The sequence below is a fragment of the Mus caroli genome, unplaced genomic scaffold, assembly GCF_978045245.1.
Source record: "Mus caroli unplaced genomic scaffold, Mus_caroli_1 scaffold_12, whole genome shotgun sequence".
In the NCBI taxonomy this organism is placed as follows: domain Eukaryota; kingdom Metazoa; phylum Chordata; class Mammalia; order Rodentia; family Muridae; genus Mus; species Mus caroli.
The window spans coordinates 75,898,852-75,916,502 of NW_028227267.1; the positions used below are offsets into that span (position 1 = coordinate 75,898,852).

Here is a 17,651-nt window from a genome sequence, read left to right on the forward strand (position 1 = left end):
TAAATGGAGAATCAAGTTAACCAAATGTCACGCTGCAGGAGAGTCATGCTCAGGACCTGAAATCTACAGAGGCTGGCAGGTAACAGACTTAGAATGGGGGGTGGGAGGGGCTGAGTCTTCCTGCATGGCCCACTCTTTGCCTTGATGCCTGCTTGTTCATCCAGCAGGCCTCTTGTTCATGCTTGAGAACCACCGGCATCTGCTGTGCTACTTCCCAAAGTTCTGCTGCTCCTTCCCTGCATGTAAATCTAGGGCTTGTAGCTTAAGTCCTGCAGGTTACAACTCCTGTCACCTTATTTCTCTCAACCCAGCTCCTAGACAGAGAAGAGGCATGGTCTAACTATAGAGGTCTGCTTTGGGAACCAAAGTCCCATGGAGAGATTTTAAGAACATTGTTGTTATAACCAGGCTTTGTAGCTCTAGGGAGGCGGAGGCAGAAAGATTGAAAGTTTAAGGTCATCCTTGCTTATCCAGTGAGTATGTAGGCTATGTAGGCTACTCTGAGGTACATGAGATCTTGTCAAAATAAATAAACAAAACCAACCGAAAAACAGAACCGAGCTGCTGGACTATCCCAAGAGATTCTTATTGCATTGCTAGTGGGGCTTGATCTATGAGTATTCTTAAACCACCAGATGGCAATGACGGACGCTTAGAATTGAGGCCCAGCAGTTTAGGGTAAAGGGAACTTGGCAGAGTAGTTTTTAAATGACTATAATAGTCTTTCAACCCAAGTGTTTCCTGTACCTGGGACTCAAACATTTGTTCATATCAGAGTCACTGGGACAAAACCCAAAGGGCTGGGTCCCAAGCCCAGGGGAAGGATTTCTGATTCAGTACATCTTAAGTTAGTATTTGCATCAAGCCCTTGGAGGCTGTCCTGCTGGGACCTCGGGGATACGGCTTGAGAACCACTGGCATCTGCTAAGCTACTTCCCAAAGTTCTGCTGCTCCTACTCTGCATGCAAATCTACGACTTGTAGCTTAAAGAGCAAGGGAGGGAGAGAGATCACTGCTCCGTGCGTAATATGTCTTCTAACCCCAAACACACATGCTCTCTGAAACATGAGATGTGTAGGGAGGAAAGCACGCATCATTCCAGAATGCTTGGAGAGAGCAGATTCTAACTGCAGATAGCTACACTGAAAGTTCACCAAGTCCTGTTGGCCCTCACAGTCCACACACTGCAGGGCTTGCTGACAGCTCAGTGGAAGGGAAGTCAACCTCACCATCCAGTCTGGCTGCAAAGCTGCGAGTGACGGTATATATTAAGAGATGACACAGATGGGGAAGTACAAGGAAGTCAAGCAAATCTCTTCTGCTAGTAAACAAACGGGGGGCCTAGAAGCCCATGATAATGAGGACATTTGCTAACAAAGGCAACAAGTGAAGATTGAAAGAACAAACCAACAAAAAGCAAGCAAGCAAACAAACAAACAAACAAAAAACCCCTAACGTTTGTTCATTAAAGGAGCCATGATACCACCCTGGTTGTGCTTCCTAAGGGAGGGCCTCAAGGAGGGAAGAGAGTCTTGTACCCAACAGGCATTTTAGAAACCTTTGGAAGGGTCTGATACAAAGATTGGGGTATCCTGGTTTTTCGGGGGATCTCGTAGAGCCCTGGAATCTTGAAGAATCAACCATCCTGAGTCTTAAGAATCTGAGCTGCCTGGAGGTACTTGCCCGGCACAGGATACCATTTCCAATTTACATAAAAACATACAGTGACTAAGCATAGCTCACAGCACAGTCAATTTCCTATAAATGGCGACTTAGAAATAAAAGTCAATTAGGGTTTTTTTTGAGACAGAATCTTAGACTTGTCTCAAACTCACAACCCTATCTATTCCCGCTTCGCAAGTTCCGGGTTGGCAGGCATGCGTAGCCATGCCCATCAAGGCCTCAGTACTGATGCCTACTGTTTGAGAAAAACTCCTAACTGTCAAAGAACACTTGTGACCACCTGCACTGTGGGTGTGGCGAGGCACTGACCTAGATGCACTTGGCTTTATTGATGTGCATCTGGCAGAGTATGCACATATGAAATCCATATTTCATTATAAATTACCCTCATTTTATTGTTCCTTTACATTACAGTTGAGGGTTATATTGATTTTTTTTGAAATCAATAACCTACCTACTTTCAAGGTAGGTTCATGCTGTAGTTTTTTTTTTTTCCTTTAGCTTTTAAATCACAAATTTCAGATATCCACATATTAAAAGAATTGTTTTCTGGAAACCATGATATCCAAATGTACTCACCACTGCTGTCTGTTGTTGGTTTCTACTTCTGTTCCTGAAATATGGTTTCAGGTCTGAGGAACTTGGCTTTCACCAACAACATGGATGCTTGTCAGGGTATAATCTTTTAGAATACAAACCACGAGCTGTGAATCAACCCTTGCTTGCTTGTTTGTCTCAGGGCACAAAGTTTGGGGCACTTGTTTTTCTGTTGTTGTTTGTTTGTTTGTTTTTTCAGAGCTCCTCTTTCTTACGGTGTCTGTTCTCTGTTGGACTGTGTTAAAATACTGGGGTCCCAGGTATCAACTTACAGGTAGAACTTTCCATGATCTAGCCCCCACCTGCATTTCCATCAATCTCTGTCCCTGTCCTTGATGTAGTTGACCACATTGAGAGTGGGACTGTGAATCCTTTTGTAGTATCCTTTCCAGCTCTCCCTGTTAAAGTTCAGACGATTTCTCGAAAGGGTTGGGACTGTAGCTGAGTGGTAGGGTGATAGCTTAGCACAAGAAAGCCCCTTGGTTCAGTTCCCAGCACCACAAATCATTCCTCAGGTCATTATTCAATTACCACGTCCTCACCTCTGCCATGCCTGTGCAAAGCCTCGAATTGGCAGCGATGCCTTTCTGTGTGGGGCACACTTTGCCCATAGCTTATCATGATATATTTAGGGGCTGACCTCAAGCCATTTCTGTGTGCATGTCTTTCTTCTAGACCGGACCAGAAGGTCCTTGAAGGATAAACGTCAGTCATCTTCCACCCCTTGTGCTTAGCGTTATCCCTCCATACAGTAAGCCTCACTCAACACTTCCTGCGTTTGACTGATGGTTTAAAATAGAGGCAAAAGTAATAGAAGATGACCACAGAGTCTGATTCATGTCTTTTCAAAAGGCCAGGCTTGTTTAAACCCATAGCAGGTACTATCCATCAAAAAAATGTTCCACTCACCAGTTCTGACTTAGAGAAATGTAGAAGCTATCAAAGAGAATTGATCAGCTTATGAAATATTTGTGGCCCTGTTCGTCTATGAGAACAAAACACAATCAATACCATTATTAGAAAGAAGCAAAGGATTATAAAACAGATATATAGGTTTGGGATTAAAATATTTTCAGAGGATATTTTTGACACATCAACCTCCCAAGAGTGAGGGTCCTTTTGTAGCTCATCCTCACAACCCCATTTGCATATTCTGACATTGTGGGCACATCACAGGTACTCAATTTTGTCCTGGATTGAATAATGTGTACAGAGGAGCCACATTTTATTAGTTTATATTGAGTAGTACAGAGGAAAAAAATGTTTTTCCCTGTCCTGGGTTTTGCAGTAAAAGCATTTAATAGGTTCAGAGAAATTATACTTGTGCACAGACCAGAACCATTTGCAATCTGATAACCACACAAAGTGCAGCTGGGCACACTCAGGGCTTCAGAGCCTGTTCCCAGGTCAGGGTCCTTTGTGAACACAGCCAGGCTTCACTGGCATCGATAGTCAGCATCTCAGATCACTAATGCTAGCATCTGCTGGGAATTCAAAAGGACTTGTGACGCGTGTTTTGGCTCCCACGAGAGGAGAGTGCTTTCCTATCAATGAAAAGCTTCTTTCGTGTTTCTCATAAATCAGAGGAAGATGGGTTGATGAGATGTTTGTAGACCAATGAACTATCCAAAGAGACATTATTTTCAAGAGCCCTCCTTCACTATGAAGCTTCACCCACATCGTCTGCCGATTTAGCAGAAGAACCCAAACACAAGTGCTTCTTCCTCATCACAGAACAGAAGAGCCGTAGATTTTGTCAGCCGATGGGAAGTGTAGCCCAAGTCAGCAGATGCACACTGAAGCATCAACCAGGAGCCCAGTGTCTCAAACTGCCTCTCAATTAAATTTTGCTCAAAACAAAAAGGGACTCAAATGTTTCTTTTGTAATAGGCCATGCCAGAAAACATGGCTTATGATAGGCATCCACCCATGCTTATTTTCTGGATTAAATGGAAATTAGAGAAATATGGATGTAGAATCTACTGTTGACAAACCCAACTACCCAGTCATTAAAATGTCTCTATTCTCTAGAAATCCAAAGTTTTGCCCTTGCTGTTGAAGACTATTTGAGCACTCTACATGTCAAGTTATGGAGTATCGCCTGGTTCTCACAGGCCCTTCTCAAAGACTTTGTGCAATGTCAAGAAGCGTCAGTTCTTGGCAATGACATTATGTTTTCCCATTTGAAACAATAAAGCTTTAATTTTGACTTCTAAGTCCACATATTTTCTAGAAGTAAACTCACTATCATACTTTTGTTTTGGCTTGGAGATGGGAATCGCATGTTGCTCCGTCTACTTCAAACTCCAGGGCTCATGTAATGTCCTCCTGTGCCTTCCTGCCTGACACCTGGGTTTACCGCACCCGAAGGGTTTTGTTATTTTGTATATTTGCCTATATTTCCTCTTCATTGCAAGAAGATGGAGGACAAAGCAAGACCCTTTCTCAAGAAGCAGAAGCTACACAATGCAAGTGGGGTGCTGGCTGAGAAGCTGCTGTTGAGAAAAGTAACCACTGCGTGCGTGCGTGCGTGCGTGCGTGCGTGCGTGCGTGCGTGCGTGCGAGCGAGAGTGGCTGCTTCTCCTCGGACTGGAAAAGCCAGGGCTTCACCTGTTAGACTCTGCAAATGCGTGAAGTATACTTACATTTTTAAAATCGTTGACTTCAATTGCTTCTTCCGCTCCGCTTCCCATTTTAAAGGTCTCCAAGTTGTTCGCAGCATCTATTTCCATTGACCCATCTTGTAGTCTCCCATTGATACTCATACTGTAATGAACATTGTAAATCTAGAGGGGAACAAAAGAGTCTTTGGTACCTTCTTCCTTTCAGCGATTTGGGGCTTATCTTTAGACCCACAATATGTGAGGATGGTTCCATCTTTTTCATAGATACAGAAAAACAGCATTAATAGGAATACTTTCATTTGAGGAATCTATCCATATACCAGTCAGCTAGTACAATGATTTCTGGTGTGTGTGTGTGTGTGTGTGTGTGTGTGTGTGTGTGTGTGTGTGTGTGTCTATGTAAGCCAGAGGTTAATGTCAGCTATCTTCCTTCATTGTTAACCACCTTACTTTTTTGAGACACTGTGTCTCACTGAACCTAGATGGACCAATTCAACTAGACTGGCTGGCCCCCGAAAGCCTGTCTTGTACTCCCCCGTGATAGGATTACAATGTGACTTCAGTTCCTGAGGTTTGCATGGTGAGTACTTTAGCAAGGGAGCCATCTTACAATGTGACTTCAGTTCCTGAGGTTTGCATGGTGAGTACTTTAGCAAGGGAGCCATCTCCTCAGTCTGATTGTTTTAAAATACTATCTAAGTAGAATATTCGGTAGTGCTTGATAGCTACTTAAAGAGCTCAAGGACTTGGGTCTCGGCTACCCATCAGAAGCAACTAGGGATCATATCTGGACCAATTAAAGCTCAACTGTGAAGTTGAGTTTTCTAAAGTTTAATTCTATTTGTAGCTGGACTGAGAACCACCCACAGATAGATGGAAAGGCATTTGGCTGAAACACTGGCATCTTTGCTTAAAGGCTGATTTTTTAAATTCATCAGTCAAGGTGATGTGTGGGGTAGCATACGGTAAGGATTACAGACAGGGCTGGGGTCTGTCTTATACGTGCCAGCACTCGGGAGGCAGAAGCAGGCAGATCTCTGTGAGGTCAAGGCCAACCTGGTCTACATAACAAACTCCAGGAGAGCAAGGGTTACATAGAGAAACTATATCTCAAAAAGAAGAAGAAGGAGAAGAAAAAAGGGAAGGAAGGAAGGAAGGAAGGAAGAAAGAAAGAAAGAAAGAAAGAAAGAAAGAAAGAAAGAAAGAAAGAAAGAAAGAAAGAAAGGAAGAAAGAAAGGAAGAACAAAGCTATCACTAAATTAAATTATCCAAAGGACTTTCTTTTTTTGGACAGCTTATCACTCTCTGTAATAGCTTAAAAATAATTCACACACTGCTCCAGTCGAGCATGCTGCTGGCTTTCTCTTCTTTCCTTCTTTTTAGGAGTTTAGGTAGCTATCTGTCTTCATTAATCATCCGTTATCTAACTATCGTCTGCCTAACGTAGAAAGTGCATGCGTGGTCACACACAAGTAAAAGGGAAAAGACTGAAAACCGATGACGAAATTTCTATCTCATGCCAGGTCAGCCACTCAGCACAGCAAAGAACTGTGACTTTATTCAAGTCTGATTTTTCTCCCTCATTATGAAGAGTGACTACAACTACTGGATAAACACTAGAAAATGCAGCCATTATTACAGGATCGTTACTTGGAGAAAACTCATTAGTACTAGACTCACAGAGCACTATTTTATCATCAGAGATGTGGGAATGGCTCTGTCACTCCTACCCTTCCTTCCAGGCAGCCGGTTTCATTTAGAAGAAATATCAGTACCACTCCAGCATGTCCATCCCTGCCTTCCTGCCTCCTTCCAGGAACCCAGCAGCCTCCAGTTTCCTAAGCTGCCCTGACTGGGGGGCCACCCTGTAGGATTCAGACAGACTCAGCAGAGATGGAGCAGAGCCCAGCAGCCTGTTCCAGTTTCTCCCTCAGAAGCAGCCCAGTTATAGAAGCCTGGAGTTTTGTTTTTTGGTTTTGGCTAAACCAGGCCTTTCTGCACGCCAGCTGAGAAAGCAGGCTCTGTTCTGCCCTGGGAGCTCAGAGCAGCCATTGTACACATGGGTTAGCGGTGACTGTTAGAGGAACCTGGCCTGTGAGTTCACCACTCAGATGACAGCAAACTAAGGCAGTGCAGCACTTTAGAATCTAACCATTTAGAAATTCTTTTTGGCCGGTTTCTCTTTATCCCCCCACCCCATACATATCACAGTTTATCACACTATGTACCAGGCTGGCTTTGACCCTTCCAGTCGGAATTTCACTTTCCAACAGTTGCACTTTTCTTCTCAGGAGAGGCTCCCTGGCTACAGTCTGCCTGGCACGCTCATGCTGGTGGTTGCAGGAAAAGCCTGTGCCATCTTGGAGTGGGGGAGGGTGGGAGGCAGTCTGCAGTTTCCAAAGTTCTGGGCCCTGAGCAGGGCAGGAAGCTGAATTGCTGGAATGGCAATTACATTATCTTCTCTAAGCCCAGGGAGGGAGATGTTGGCACCTAAGGCTATTTCTCACCAAGTACAATGAAGTTTATTATTTGCCAAAATTCTGCTCAATATGGTGCCTTTTACAGCCAAGGATATTTGCTAATGAGTTTTTAATAAGGCCTCGGTTCTATAAGATTAATTACATAATGTTTGGGAAAATGTCTAGAAAAATTAATCTAAGAAAAAGCCCGCAAGCCATGGTCTCCCCACCTCACTGAACTGGTAGAGTTGTCAGTTGTCTGGCACTGATGGGAATTTCCCATGTCTCAACGCCTTGTTCCATTTACAATAATGTGGATGAAAAATGGCCTCAATATTTGAGCTCCGTCAGCGATCCCCTCATGATTAGTGCCCTGTGCTTGGTAACCCTCCAGCTAAATTTGAGCAGACCTGTCCTTGGGGGTTGAACCCTATGAAAGGGAGAGGTGAGAACTTCACAGCTGGTGCTCCTTTGTAAACTAATGCAGAGAGCCCAGGCCTGAAACTCTCCAGAGAACAGGGAGTCCATTAGCTTGATGATCGTTCCTGTGTGATAGATACTTATCTTTTTTGACTATGCTGTCTTTGGGTGATTTAGAGTTATATTCAAAGACAGCAGATCCATGCATGTGCATAGCATAGATACTGTCAAATGCATTCTACTTCAAATTCTGTGATTTGCTTGCCAGACTTAAATAATATGGAACAGCATTAGACAAATTTTTTTCCAGAAAAAAAATGCCATGATTTTCTTCATTCTCCTGTCTGAGTAGGAAATAGCAATAACTTTGATTGTTAGCAATAAAATGTGATTTACTATTCCTCCATATTCTTAGGATTTAATACTGCTCTCTTAAACCAAACATCTTGCAGGAAAATGAAAGATATGAGAAGTGGGAGCCCACTTCTTCAGGGTGATGGCTTATTCTAAGAAGCTTGTCAGCTAGCCATGTTTGTCTTTAATTAAATGCCAAATGGTATTGCTTTCATGGCCAAAATATTTACAAAAACAAAACAAAACAAAACAAAATAACCCTTAAAAAGCAAAGCTATTTTTTGTCTTCAAATTACTTTCATCATCGAGATTTTGTTGTCTAAAAGATAGTATTTGTACTCTAACACCATCAAATTTCCCCAAGGGTGACAATCTCAACCCTGCTACAAATGGAGACATAGACATTAAAAATCACTCTCATGTTCAAATTCTGTGCTTTCACATATGAGCATCCACCAGTGTCTATATTTAAAATACAAATACATTAAGGCACTTTTCAAATCCACACAAAATACAGCGCAATTCCGATCTTACAAATTGATGCTTGTAAATTTGATATAGTCTCTAAAACAGACTCCGTGCTAAATGGCTTGCTTATCTACATGAGGCTTTTGAGTTAAAAATACAAATTATGCAGTGACTGCAGAAGATGTGTTGTGTAAAATGGTTGAATTGCTTTCAGCACCATTTTCTCTAAGTACTGGAATTCGTTCATGCCTTGAATTTCATGGTGGGAGAGGAGGAAAAGAGGCAGTCAGCGATCCTTGGAGGACAGTGATTAAGAAAGAGCCCTTTGTGTGCTCCCTGGAGATGGAATTCTTTTCCATTAGCTGGAATAAGCTTATACCCGGCATGGCAATGGTCATCAAGATAAAATGTCCCCTTTTACATAGGTGGACACACTCAGGTATTTAGAGAACGCATTGGAACTCTGCCCAGTTAAGACAGAAGCACTTTTTATACTCCTTGAGAGAGTCTATCCAGCCTTAATCTCATTGAGCAGATAAAGGGAGGAGAGTCGTTAGTGAGACTTTTGCCATTAAATCACAGGTGACCACACTGATTCTTAAAGGAGATTTGTTACCTCTAAGGAAGTCTGACTTTTTGTTTTAACACAGAAAAAAAAAGGAGAATGAATAAATAGGTCACAAATAGGAGAACTTTCTTGTTAAAGATTTTTCCCTCAGCTGTAGGACTGAATATTCTTTCTACCCTTTGTCCTATTTAAATTTATGGCTTTCCTCAGCTGGGACAGGCATCAAGGATCATTTACTTTCATTTCTTTCTTTCTGGAGAAGAAGCTCAGAGAGGTCACGCGCCCTACCCACTGCCTCACAACTGCCTGGTAAGCTGCGTTAGGCTGGGATGGCAGAAAATGACTTTCCCCACAGTGTCCAGGGCGTTCTCGAACAGTCCCCGTTTCCGTTTTCATCCTAGGAACCCTGAGCTTGCCTACTCTGTACCCTGTACCCACTTTAGGCTAGACCTGCGAAGGGAGGTGTCCAAGAGAACCAAGGGGACCAAAGGGAGCAGCAGGCTGTGCCCGCTGGCCGACCAGCGCTCTGGCTCCACCTAGGGGTTCGTCCACCCTGAGCACCTGGCGGCCCTTGCATCCCAACTGGGGAGCCACTCGTTGAACTTACGTGATTGTCATTCCCCTTCCAGAAGTAGAAGGCCCCGATGGCTCCGAAGAGCAGCAGTACCGCGCCAGAAATGAGGACCACAGCTCCCACCTTGAGCAGCCGTGTTGGGCTCCCGGAGGGCTTCACGGTGACGGTGGTGTATGCCTGCGGGGCAGGATGGACTGGTTGCCGTGCCACCCACACTCGCGATCCCTGCATTGTGTCCCGGGGGAACCGCGAGGACTGGAGTAGGAAACCTTGGCCCCAAGCACACTCAGAAGCTGCCTTGCGAGGGTCCCTTGTTCTCAGGCATGGAAGTACCATAGCAGACTCTTCCCTAGGCGGGCCCCCTAGTACTGCACCCTCTGCTGTCACAAGACGTTCCCTCCACGCCTGTGGTGGATCCTGTGTACCCTGACACTCTCCCCCCACACTGGGCTTTCTCATTTGATTCCCTCATCACCACACATCCAAAGGCCCAAATCCCTGATCCCAGAAGTGGACCTGGCACCCACAGGAAGCCGGGGTCTCTGTGTCTGGACTTACTCCACAGCAGTCCTGGGGACCCAGGAGGTACTCACCGGGGGACTGCAAAACTCAACGTCCTCAGGCCCTACCATGGTGATAGGAACTTTGTCTGAGTTCTCTGTCATGGCTGAAGATGGAGAAGTAAGATACTCGAAGGCCCTGTCCCACTGTCCTGACTGTACCAACTGTCCCTTTGTCCCTACAATGAATGCCCCCTGTACAACAGCAGCAGCAGGAGCAGCAGCAGCAGCAACAACAGCAGCGTCCTGCTCTGGCCAGCCCTTCTGTCCCCACCCCTTCCAGCACCTCACCTCTCCCCTCCCTCTTCCCTCCACCCTCGAGCAGCCTACTCAGCTTATCCTGCTTTCTCAGATGTGTCCTCCCCTCTCTCTCTCCCCTCCAAAAACCCAGAGGGACATCCAGACAGGTTTGAGTATGTAAGGGATGTTGAGCCTTGGAACCCCACGGCCACCCCCAGTTACTAGCTTGCCAGGATTTCTTAGAGTATCAGAGGGCTTTGCAGTGTGACACTGGCTGGAGCCTATTTCTCCAAGGGGCCCTGGAAACAGAATGAGAGGGGAGTGTGATGAGAGATAGGGGGCCTGTCTCAAGTGCCAATGTTAAGACACCCTTTCTACTAGGGTTTCCGCTGGAGGTGGGAACTGCTGGACTCCCCTGGAACTAGAGCATGGGGCAGAATGTTGGAGATGGCCTTTGCCACTGGATCCTCTAAGGGAGAGGTTTAATTACTGCAACAGTGCAGCAGAAGCAGAAAGGTCCTGAAGCAGAGGAAACGGGGAGCCTGGAAGGAAAGAAAACGCCTATAGTTAAGTCCACAATGATTAAACAGCAGAAGTGGTGGGGAACGCGTCTCCCAAACACTGATTGGCTATGACCAAAGGGACAAATAAAAGGTGGTTACATATCATTTACATATATGTAGTAAATAGCTCCGTTAAGTGGACAGAGAACATGGTTTGCTTTTTTGTTGTTGACAGTCTCATGTAGCTCAGGATGACCCAGAACTCCATATGTAGCTGAGGATGACCTTAAACTTTGAATTCTCCTCCCGCCATCTCTGGAGTGCTGGGAGCACAGGTATTGGCCAACACTCCTGGTTTTATGAGTTTCCCAGCATGCTTTTCTCTGAGGCACGTTCCCACCTTTGAAGAATATGTCTTCTTCCGTGGTACCTCACTTGGAGCCAGGACTCCTCAGTTCACACTGGGAGATTTAGTTGTTTTAGAACTCTCTGCTGAGAAGTGACTGAGGGCTGGTGCTTGGGAGGAAAATGAAGTTTCCTGAGCAGAGGGACCGTGGATGTGCAAGGCTGCAGCAGGAGAGTGTTTAAGGATCAAGAAAGGCATTCTTACGTGGAGATGTGGCTCTTAGGCTAAGAGCTCGGATGTGGGGCTGCAAGGGAAGAGAGGAATGGAAAACACTGTCACTGTCACCACAGAGCTGCCAGCACCTGCTGAGTCTCAGGGGATGGTTTCAGACCTACCAGGACAATGAGAGTTGCAGAAGATCGGGTGAGGGGGTACGTTGGGAGGGACAGTGTTTAGACTGTTAAGCTTGATGGCAAAAAGAGTCTAGTGATCAGTCTAAGGCACTTTGTCTGCACACCCCCTGGATACGTGTAAAATCCTTGCCTGCACATCCCACGGATGGTGCAGGGGTAGAGCCCAGTGAGATCCAGCTGGGCTTCTCCTGGCCTCTGCTGAACGAGGATGAGCAGATAGCCTTTCCCGAGAACACGGTCCCAGGAATTACAGGGAAACCAGAGACCCGACAGAGAAGGTGAGTCTTAGTACAGACCGCATATAGTTGAAAGAGACTGTTCAGCAGAGTCAAAAGTTGAAAAGCATGAGAACCATGAAGGGCTCTGGATTTTTGCCGTCAGGAGGCAGGGGAAACCTACAGTACAACATTAGTCTTATTGGGCATATAACCTGTATCACAAGAGGTTACACAGCGACTAAACATAGGTGCCACTAGTATCATATACGGGAATTCACTTTAATAATATAGAGTGGTTCTAGGATCTGTAAGAGACCATCTCCAACTAGGCAAAAGGTAGGAAGAGATGACTCACAGAGGGAGAAACACAAATGGCTGAAAAAGAAGTGCTTGAGTAAAACCATACGGCAGATCCGCAGTGTGCCTTTAGTGCTACCCATGTGCATTTGAACATAGGGCAAGGACAACCTATCAGGGGGCTTGTCCGTGAAAAATAAATAAAGGAGTACCCCTCCACTCCCCACTGACACCAGAAACCTCTAGCTTTTCAACTAGAGGTAGGGCATTGGGTGACCTTCTCCATCCAGGGTGGAAGGTTAGTTAACTGGTGTAGACCTTGTTGAGGGTTCATGGGGTAACATCCCTGTCATGTCGAGAAGACATCATTTTATAGCTGTCCTCCCCACTAGCTCCAGCAGTCCTCCCCAGGCTCTGGCTCCAGCAGTCCTCCCCAGCCTCTATCTCCAGCAGTCCTCCCCAGCCCCTGTCTCCAGCTGTCCTCCCCAGGCTCTGGCTCCAGCAGTCCTCCCCAGGCTCTGGCTCCAGCAGTCCTCCCCAGGCTCTGGCTCCAGCAGTCCTCCCCAGCCTCTATCTCCAGCAGTCCTCCCCAGCCCCTGTCTCCAGCTGTCCTCCCCAGGCTCTGGCTCCAGCAGTCCTCCCCAGGCTCTGGCTCCAGCAGTCCTCCCCAGGCTCTGGGTCCAGCAGTCCTCCCCAGGCTCTGGCTCCAGCAGTCCTCCCCAGGCTCTGGGTCCAGCAGTCCTCCTCAGGCTCTGGCTCCAGCAGTCCTCCCCAGCCTCTATCTCCAGCAGTCCTCCCCAGCCCTGTCTCCAGCTGTCCTCCCCAGGCTCTGGCTCCAGCAGTCCTCCCCAGGCTCTGGCTCCAGCAGTCCTCCCCAGCCCCTGTCTCCAGCTGTCCTCCCCAGGCTCTGGCTCCAGCAGTCCTCCCCAGGCTCTGGCTCCAGCTGTCCTCCCCAGCCACTATCTCCAGCAGTCCTCCCCAGCCCCTGTCTCCAGCTGTCCTCCCCAGGCTCTGGCTCCAGCAGTCCTCCCCAGGCTCTGGGTCCAGCAGTCCTCCCCAGGCTCTGGGTCCAGCAGTCCTCCCCAGGCTCTGGCTCCAGCTGTCCTCCCCAGCCTCTATCTCCAGCAGTCCTCCCCAGCCACTGGCTCTTACAATCTTCCCACCTCTTCTTCCAAGATGCTCTCTGAGCCAGTGTATGGGACCGCACTAGGCTGTCTGATTTGGTGACGTGCTCCAGACCTTCACGTAGTCTCTGCACTTTAACTCCTTGTGCGATTCTCTGTAATGGCTCCCTTTCTGCTGCCAGAGGATGCTTCTTGACGAGGGCGAAGAGCCACACTGATCTACGGAGAAGGTAAGCATTTAGAAGACAATTGGATATCACATCCGTTTAGCCAAATGGATTCAAGGGTCTATGACCTCTGTAGTCACAGGTTCTAGGGTACACACACACATGCATATAAATTATAGAGCAAGAGGACATGAACTTGAGAAAGGAATGTGGGGGGTACAGGAGGAGTTTGAAGGGGGCAGGAGAGGGTGACCATTATAAAATGTGTATGGGGTTTAAAAATTTAAAGGTTTAAAATTTTAATTTTCACCTTTCAAACTAGCAAAAATAAAAAAAAAACCAGTTGTCTAAAAAAGTCTTGCATAGTCTGAGGGGGAAACAAGGCCTTCTTATATCTTGCTGTGGGTAGATGAGACGGTACGACTTCTGCGGAGAACGATTTGATTTCAAAATGTAAAATGCAATTTCATTCTGTGGATTTTATTCTGCAAAAGCACTCACAAGGTGGATGCTCACTGTCACATGTTTGTTAGAACAAAAGATAGAAAGATCCTTAGCGTCCAGAGAGAATTGAAGCCGTAACCTCACAGTGGGACCTCGGCAGCCACTTGGAAGAATGAGGTAGCTTTGCATATACTGACATTAGACAACCTCTAAAATATTTTAAATGGAAAACCCTCCCAGAGATAGAAAAAATAGAGATACCTCAGTATAAAAATTCCTATAAGTATATATGTATATGATCTATGGAGATTAAAGAAGGAGCTGGACTTAGCGGGCTGCCTCTGGGATGATCGTGGGTCCTGGGAGTCTGGTGAAAGGGCAGCGGTTCGCTGTACATCTTCTGTAATGCTTTAAATTCTGAATTGGAAGCACATATTAGCTATTCAAAAAATGAGTGAATAAAATAATAAATAACAGTGAGTGGGTGGGAGGAGAAGGCTGAAAATGGAGCAGCTCTCTTAAGAACTCCAGCCTGGAGAAGAGAAGACCAGGAACCTTGATGAAGGAAGTCAGGGGGCGTAGGACCAGGAGTTCAAAGTCACCCTCTGCTACCCTGGGAATGAAAGGCTAGCCTGGGCTATAATTAGACTCATAATAATAATAATAATAATAATAATAATAATGCAATGCTAGTGCTAATGATCCTAATAATGCTAATAATGCTAATATTAATAATAATATGGCAGAAGAGAATTGGACCCATAGCAAGCAAGAAGGGGAACTTTGAGGAAAGAGATTCGAGCGAGCAAGCGGTGACCAGATGTACTGGAGACACACTGACCTTGAGGAGAGAGTGGAGTCCTTGAGGAGAGAGTGGAGTGAGATTTGGGTGGAGAAAGCAGGACTTTGCTACATTTGTATAACCTGAGCTCAAACTTGCAGAGAGCAGCTGCTGAGGTGAGAAGGGTGGGTGGGTGGGAACTGCAGTCTGCCTCCTCTGAGCTTGTGCTGTTAACATGGTCTATTTGGACACTTTTAAGTTCAAGCGTGTATTTGTAGAATATGATTCATGAATGACAGTATAGAAAACAACATGGAGGCAAGGCTGAGGGCTCACGGAGAACTGGGTCAGATAACTAACTACCTGCTCCGTGGATTGACCCTCGCTGCCACCGGGCTAGTGGACTCAGTGTAGGCTCGTTGTTAGAATCCAGCTCTGCCTTCAGCTTGGGTGCTGTGACTGGAATGGGGCCATGTCACTAGCGAGGCCATGTGGCTCCCGATTGCAAGAAACTTATCAAATATCAGGGAAGGTGCTCACTGAGAAGTTAGTCACAAAAGGAGGCCATTGCGTTGTGCTAAGCAGTGTCCTGACGCACAGCAGACTCTGTCCTGCCTAATCTGTACCGGGTGAGGATATGAGTACCGACTAAGGCGGCGGTAGCTTCGACGCTGAGACCTGGTGGGAGATGGAAGCATCGAGAGACTGCGTAGTCTAAGACTAGGATGTTGCTGAAGAGTTTGATATTTGCAAGAAAACCTGGCTTGTCCGGAATGAAGAAAGGACACGCAGAAATGAGGCTGAAGAGCGAGGCGTGACCTCAGCTGATAGGTTCTTCCAGACCGTGTTAAGACTTAACTATTGAGATGGCTGAATGGTCAAGAGTACTTGCTTGTACAAGCATCGAGGACCCACAGAAAAGTCAAGTACGGTGACAAGCATGTCCATAACTCAGCACTGAGAGAGGCAAGACAGGAGTGGAAATGGCTAGCAGACAGCCTAGCCATTAATCATGGCTCCAGGTTCAGGGAAAGAACCTTTCTCAAAGGAGCAAGGTTGAGAATGATAGAGGAAGACATTCTTTCTCTGGTCCCTACATACATGTGCATTCATGCACATACGCACATATGTACCATACAGAGATATACCTCACATATATGCATACACAAAAATATGATAAATAAATAAATACATTTTTTAAAAAAGGTCTTTCCCCCCTTGGATCCCATCCTATTTGTGGTTGGTTTTTTGTTGTTGTTTGTTTGTTTGTTTTTGTTTTTTCCCTCACTATTCCTTAACTATTCTTCTCACTATCATTTGTAAAAGTATGGGCTTTTGCCGGGCGGTGGTGGCCCATGCCTTTAATCTCAGCACTTGGGAGGCAGAGGCAGGTGGATTACTGAGTTCAAGGCCAGCCTGGTCTACAAAGTGAGTTCCAGGACAGCCAGGGCTACACAGAGAAACCAAAAAAAAACCAAAACCAAAACCAAAACAAAAAGGTGTGGGCTTTCCTATGCCTGCTCTTGCTCTGAATAATGCACAGGACTTTTATATTTATCAAGAGCTTCAGGTACTATAGCTAGGCAGATACTCAGCTATTCTAACCTGACAATACTGGTCTGGCCTACTTCCCAGCCACATGGTCTTGCTCTGGCACCGCCTTCTTTATCCATATCCCAGTGGCCACTCCTGATCCCCACCTGAGTCTCTCTCTCTCTCTTTCTCTCTCTCTCTCTCTCTCTCTTTCTCTCTCTCTCTCTCTCTCAGCCTGGAAGTCCCCACCTTTTCCTTTCTTGCCTAGCTATTGGCTGTTCAGCTCTTTATTTGACCAATCAGAAGGTAATGGAGAACAATGTTTTACAAAATGCCGAGTCCGGAGATGAGCCATGAAGATTTAAGTGGTGGTATGACACTTGGTAGTGTCAATAAAGAAGCCGAGTAGTGCATCTGCGGCCATGAGAGGTTGGGGATTGGTGGGGGCTGGTGAAGTGTGGGAGAAGCTGGTAACTATTACATGAAGAGCACAGTCTGAAATTCACAAGAATAATGACTGTTTGGGATTAGAGACCACCAGTATGTATCAGCACCAAGCAAACAGCAGACACTGGGTGGGTGGCGTTAGGGGCATCTGGATGTTAAAGGAAGTACTGACAAGGCCAGAATGTCAGAGTCTGGGCGTTTCTAGGATGTAAGTGAGGGAGAGGGGTCTGTGAGGTGAGTAGGGGCTAATAAATTAGAATAGGCAGGAACGACGTCATGATGGTGGCTTGATGGAGCAGAGGGGCAAATACAAAGATTATAGTCATGGAAGGACCTGCCAGGCACCATGTGCTCACTGAAACAATAGTGGCACCACTGCACTAGGTGTGACCAACTGTTTCCTAACTGGAGCGCACTTCACTGTGGGAAATGAATGCCTGGTCCTGTAAACTTGTAAACTTGGTAAAAAATTCATGGCTGGGGAAGTATTAGGCCCTGGTCAGGAGGCCTACTACTGTTGTATTGCTAAATAGGCATGCTCTCTAACTGCCTTCTAAACCTTTATTTATGTTTACCCATGGATTAGCGCCCATCACAGCCCTTGTCTTTGGTTGGTTGTTTCTTTGTTTGTTTATTTTGTTGTTTGTTTGGTTGGCTTTGGTTTTTCAAAAGTAGCTGTCCTAGAGCTCACTTTGTAGACTGGACTGGCCTGGAACTCAGAGATCCACCTGCCTCTGCCTCCTGCGTGCTGGGATTAAAGGCATGTGCCACCACATCTGGCTTAGAAGCGACTTTTTTACAGTGGGCAACAGTCACTGCAGACTTGTAACT

The 17,651-nt window shown here is 46.1% G+C and overlaps 1 protein-coding gene across 8 annotated transcripts in view; it reads right to left on the reverse strand.

Annotated features, from left to right (window-relative positions):
* Cnmd (chondromodulin) overlaps window positions 1-10,561 on the reverse strand; it is a 26,797-nt gene extending 16,236 nt beyond the window's left edge. For 4 of the 8 annotated variants that reach the window (XM_021182456.3, XM_021182455.2, XM_085828802.1 and 1 more), the window contains exons 1-3: window positions 10,341-10,561; window positions 9,781-9,924; window positions 4,926-5,066 (exon numbers count right to left, since the gene is read on the reverse strand). In XM_021182456.3, coding sequence (XP_021038115.1) covers window positions 4,926-5,066; window positions 9,781-9,924; window positions 10,341-10,412 — 357 coding nt within the window. In that variant the 5' untranslated portion in view covers window positions 10,413-10,561. Of the gene's footprint in view, window positions 1-4,925; window positions 5,067-9,780; window positions 10,099-10,340 lie in introns of those variants that run through there. The other 4 variants (XM_085828801.1, XM_085828800.1, XM_085828799.1 and 1 more) reach the window with 1 other exon arrangement.
* Between the last annotated feature and the right edge of the window lie 7,090 nt (window positions 10,562-17,651).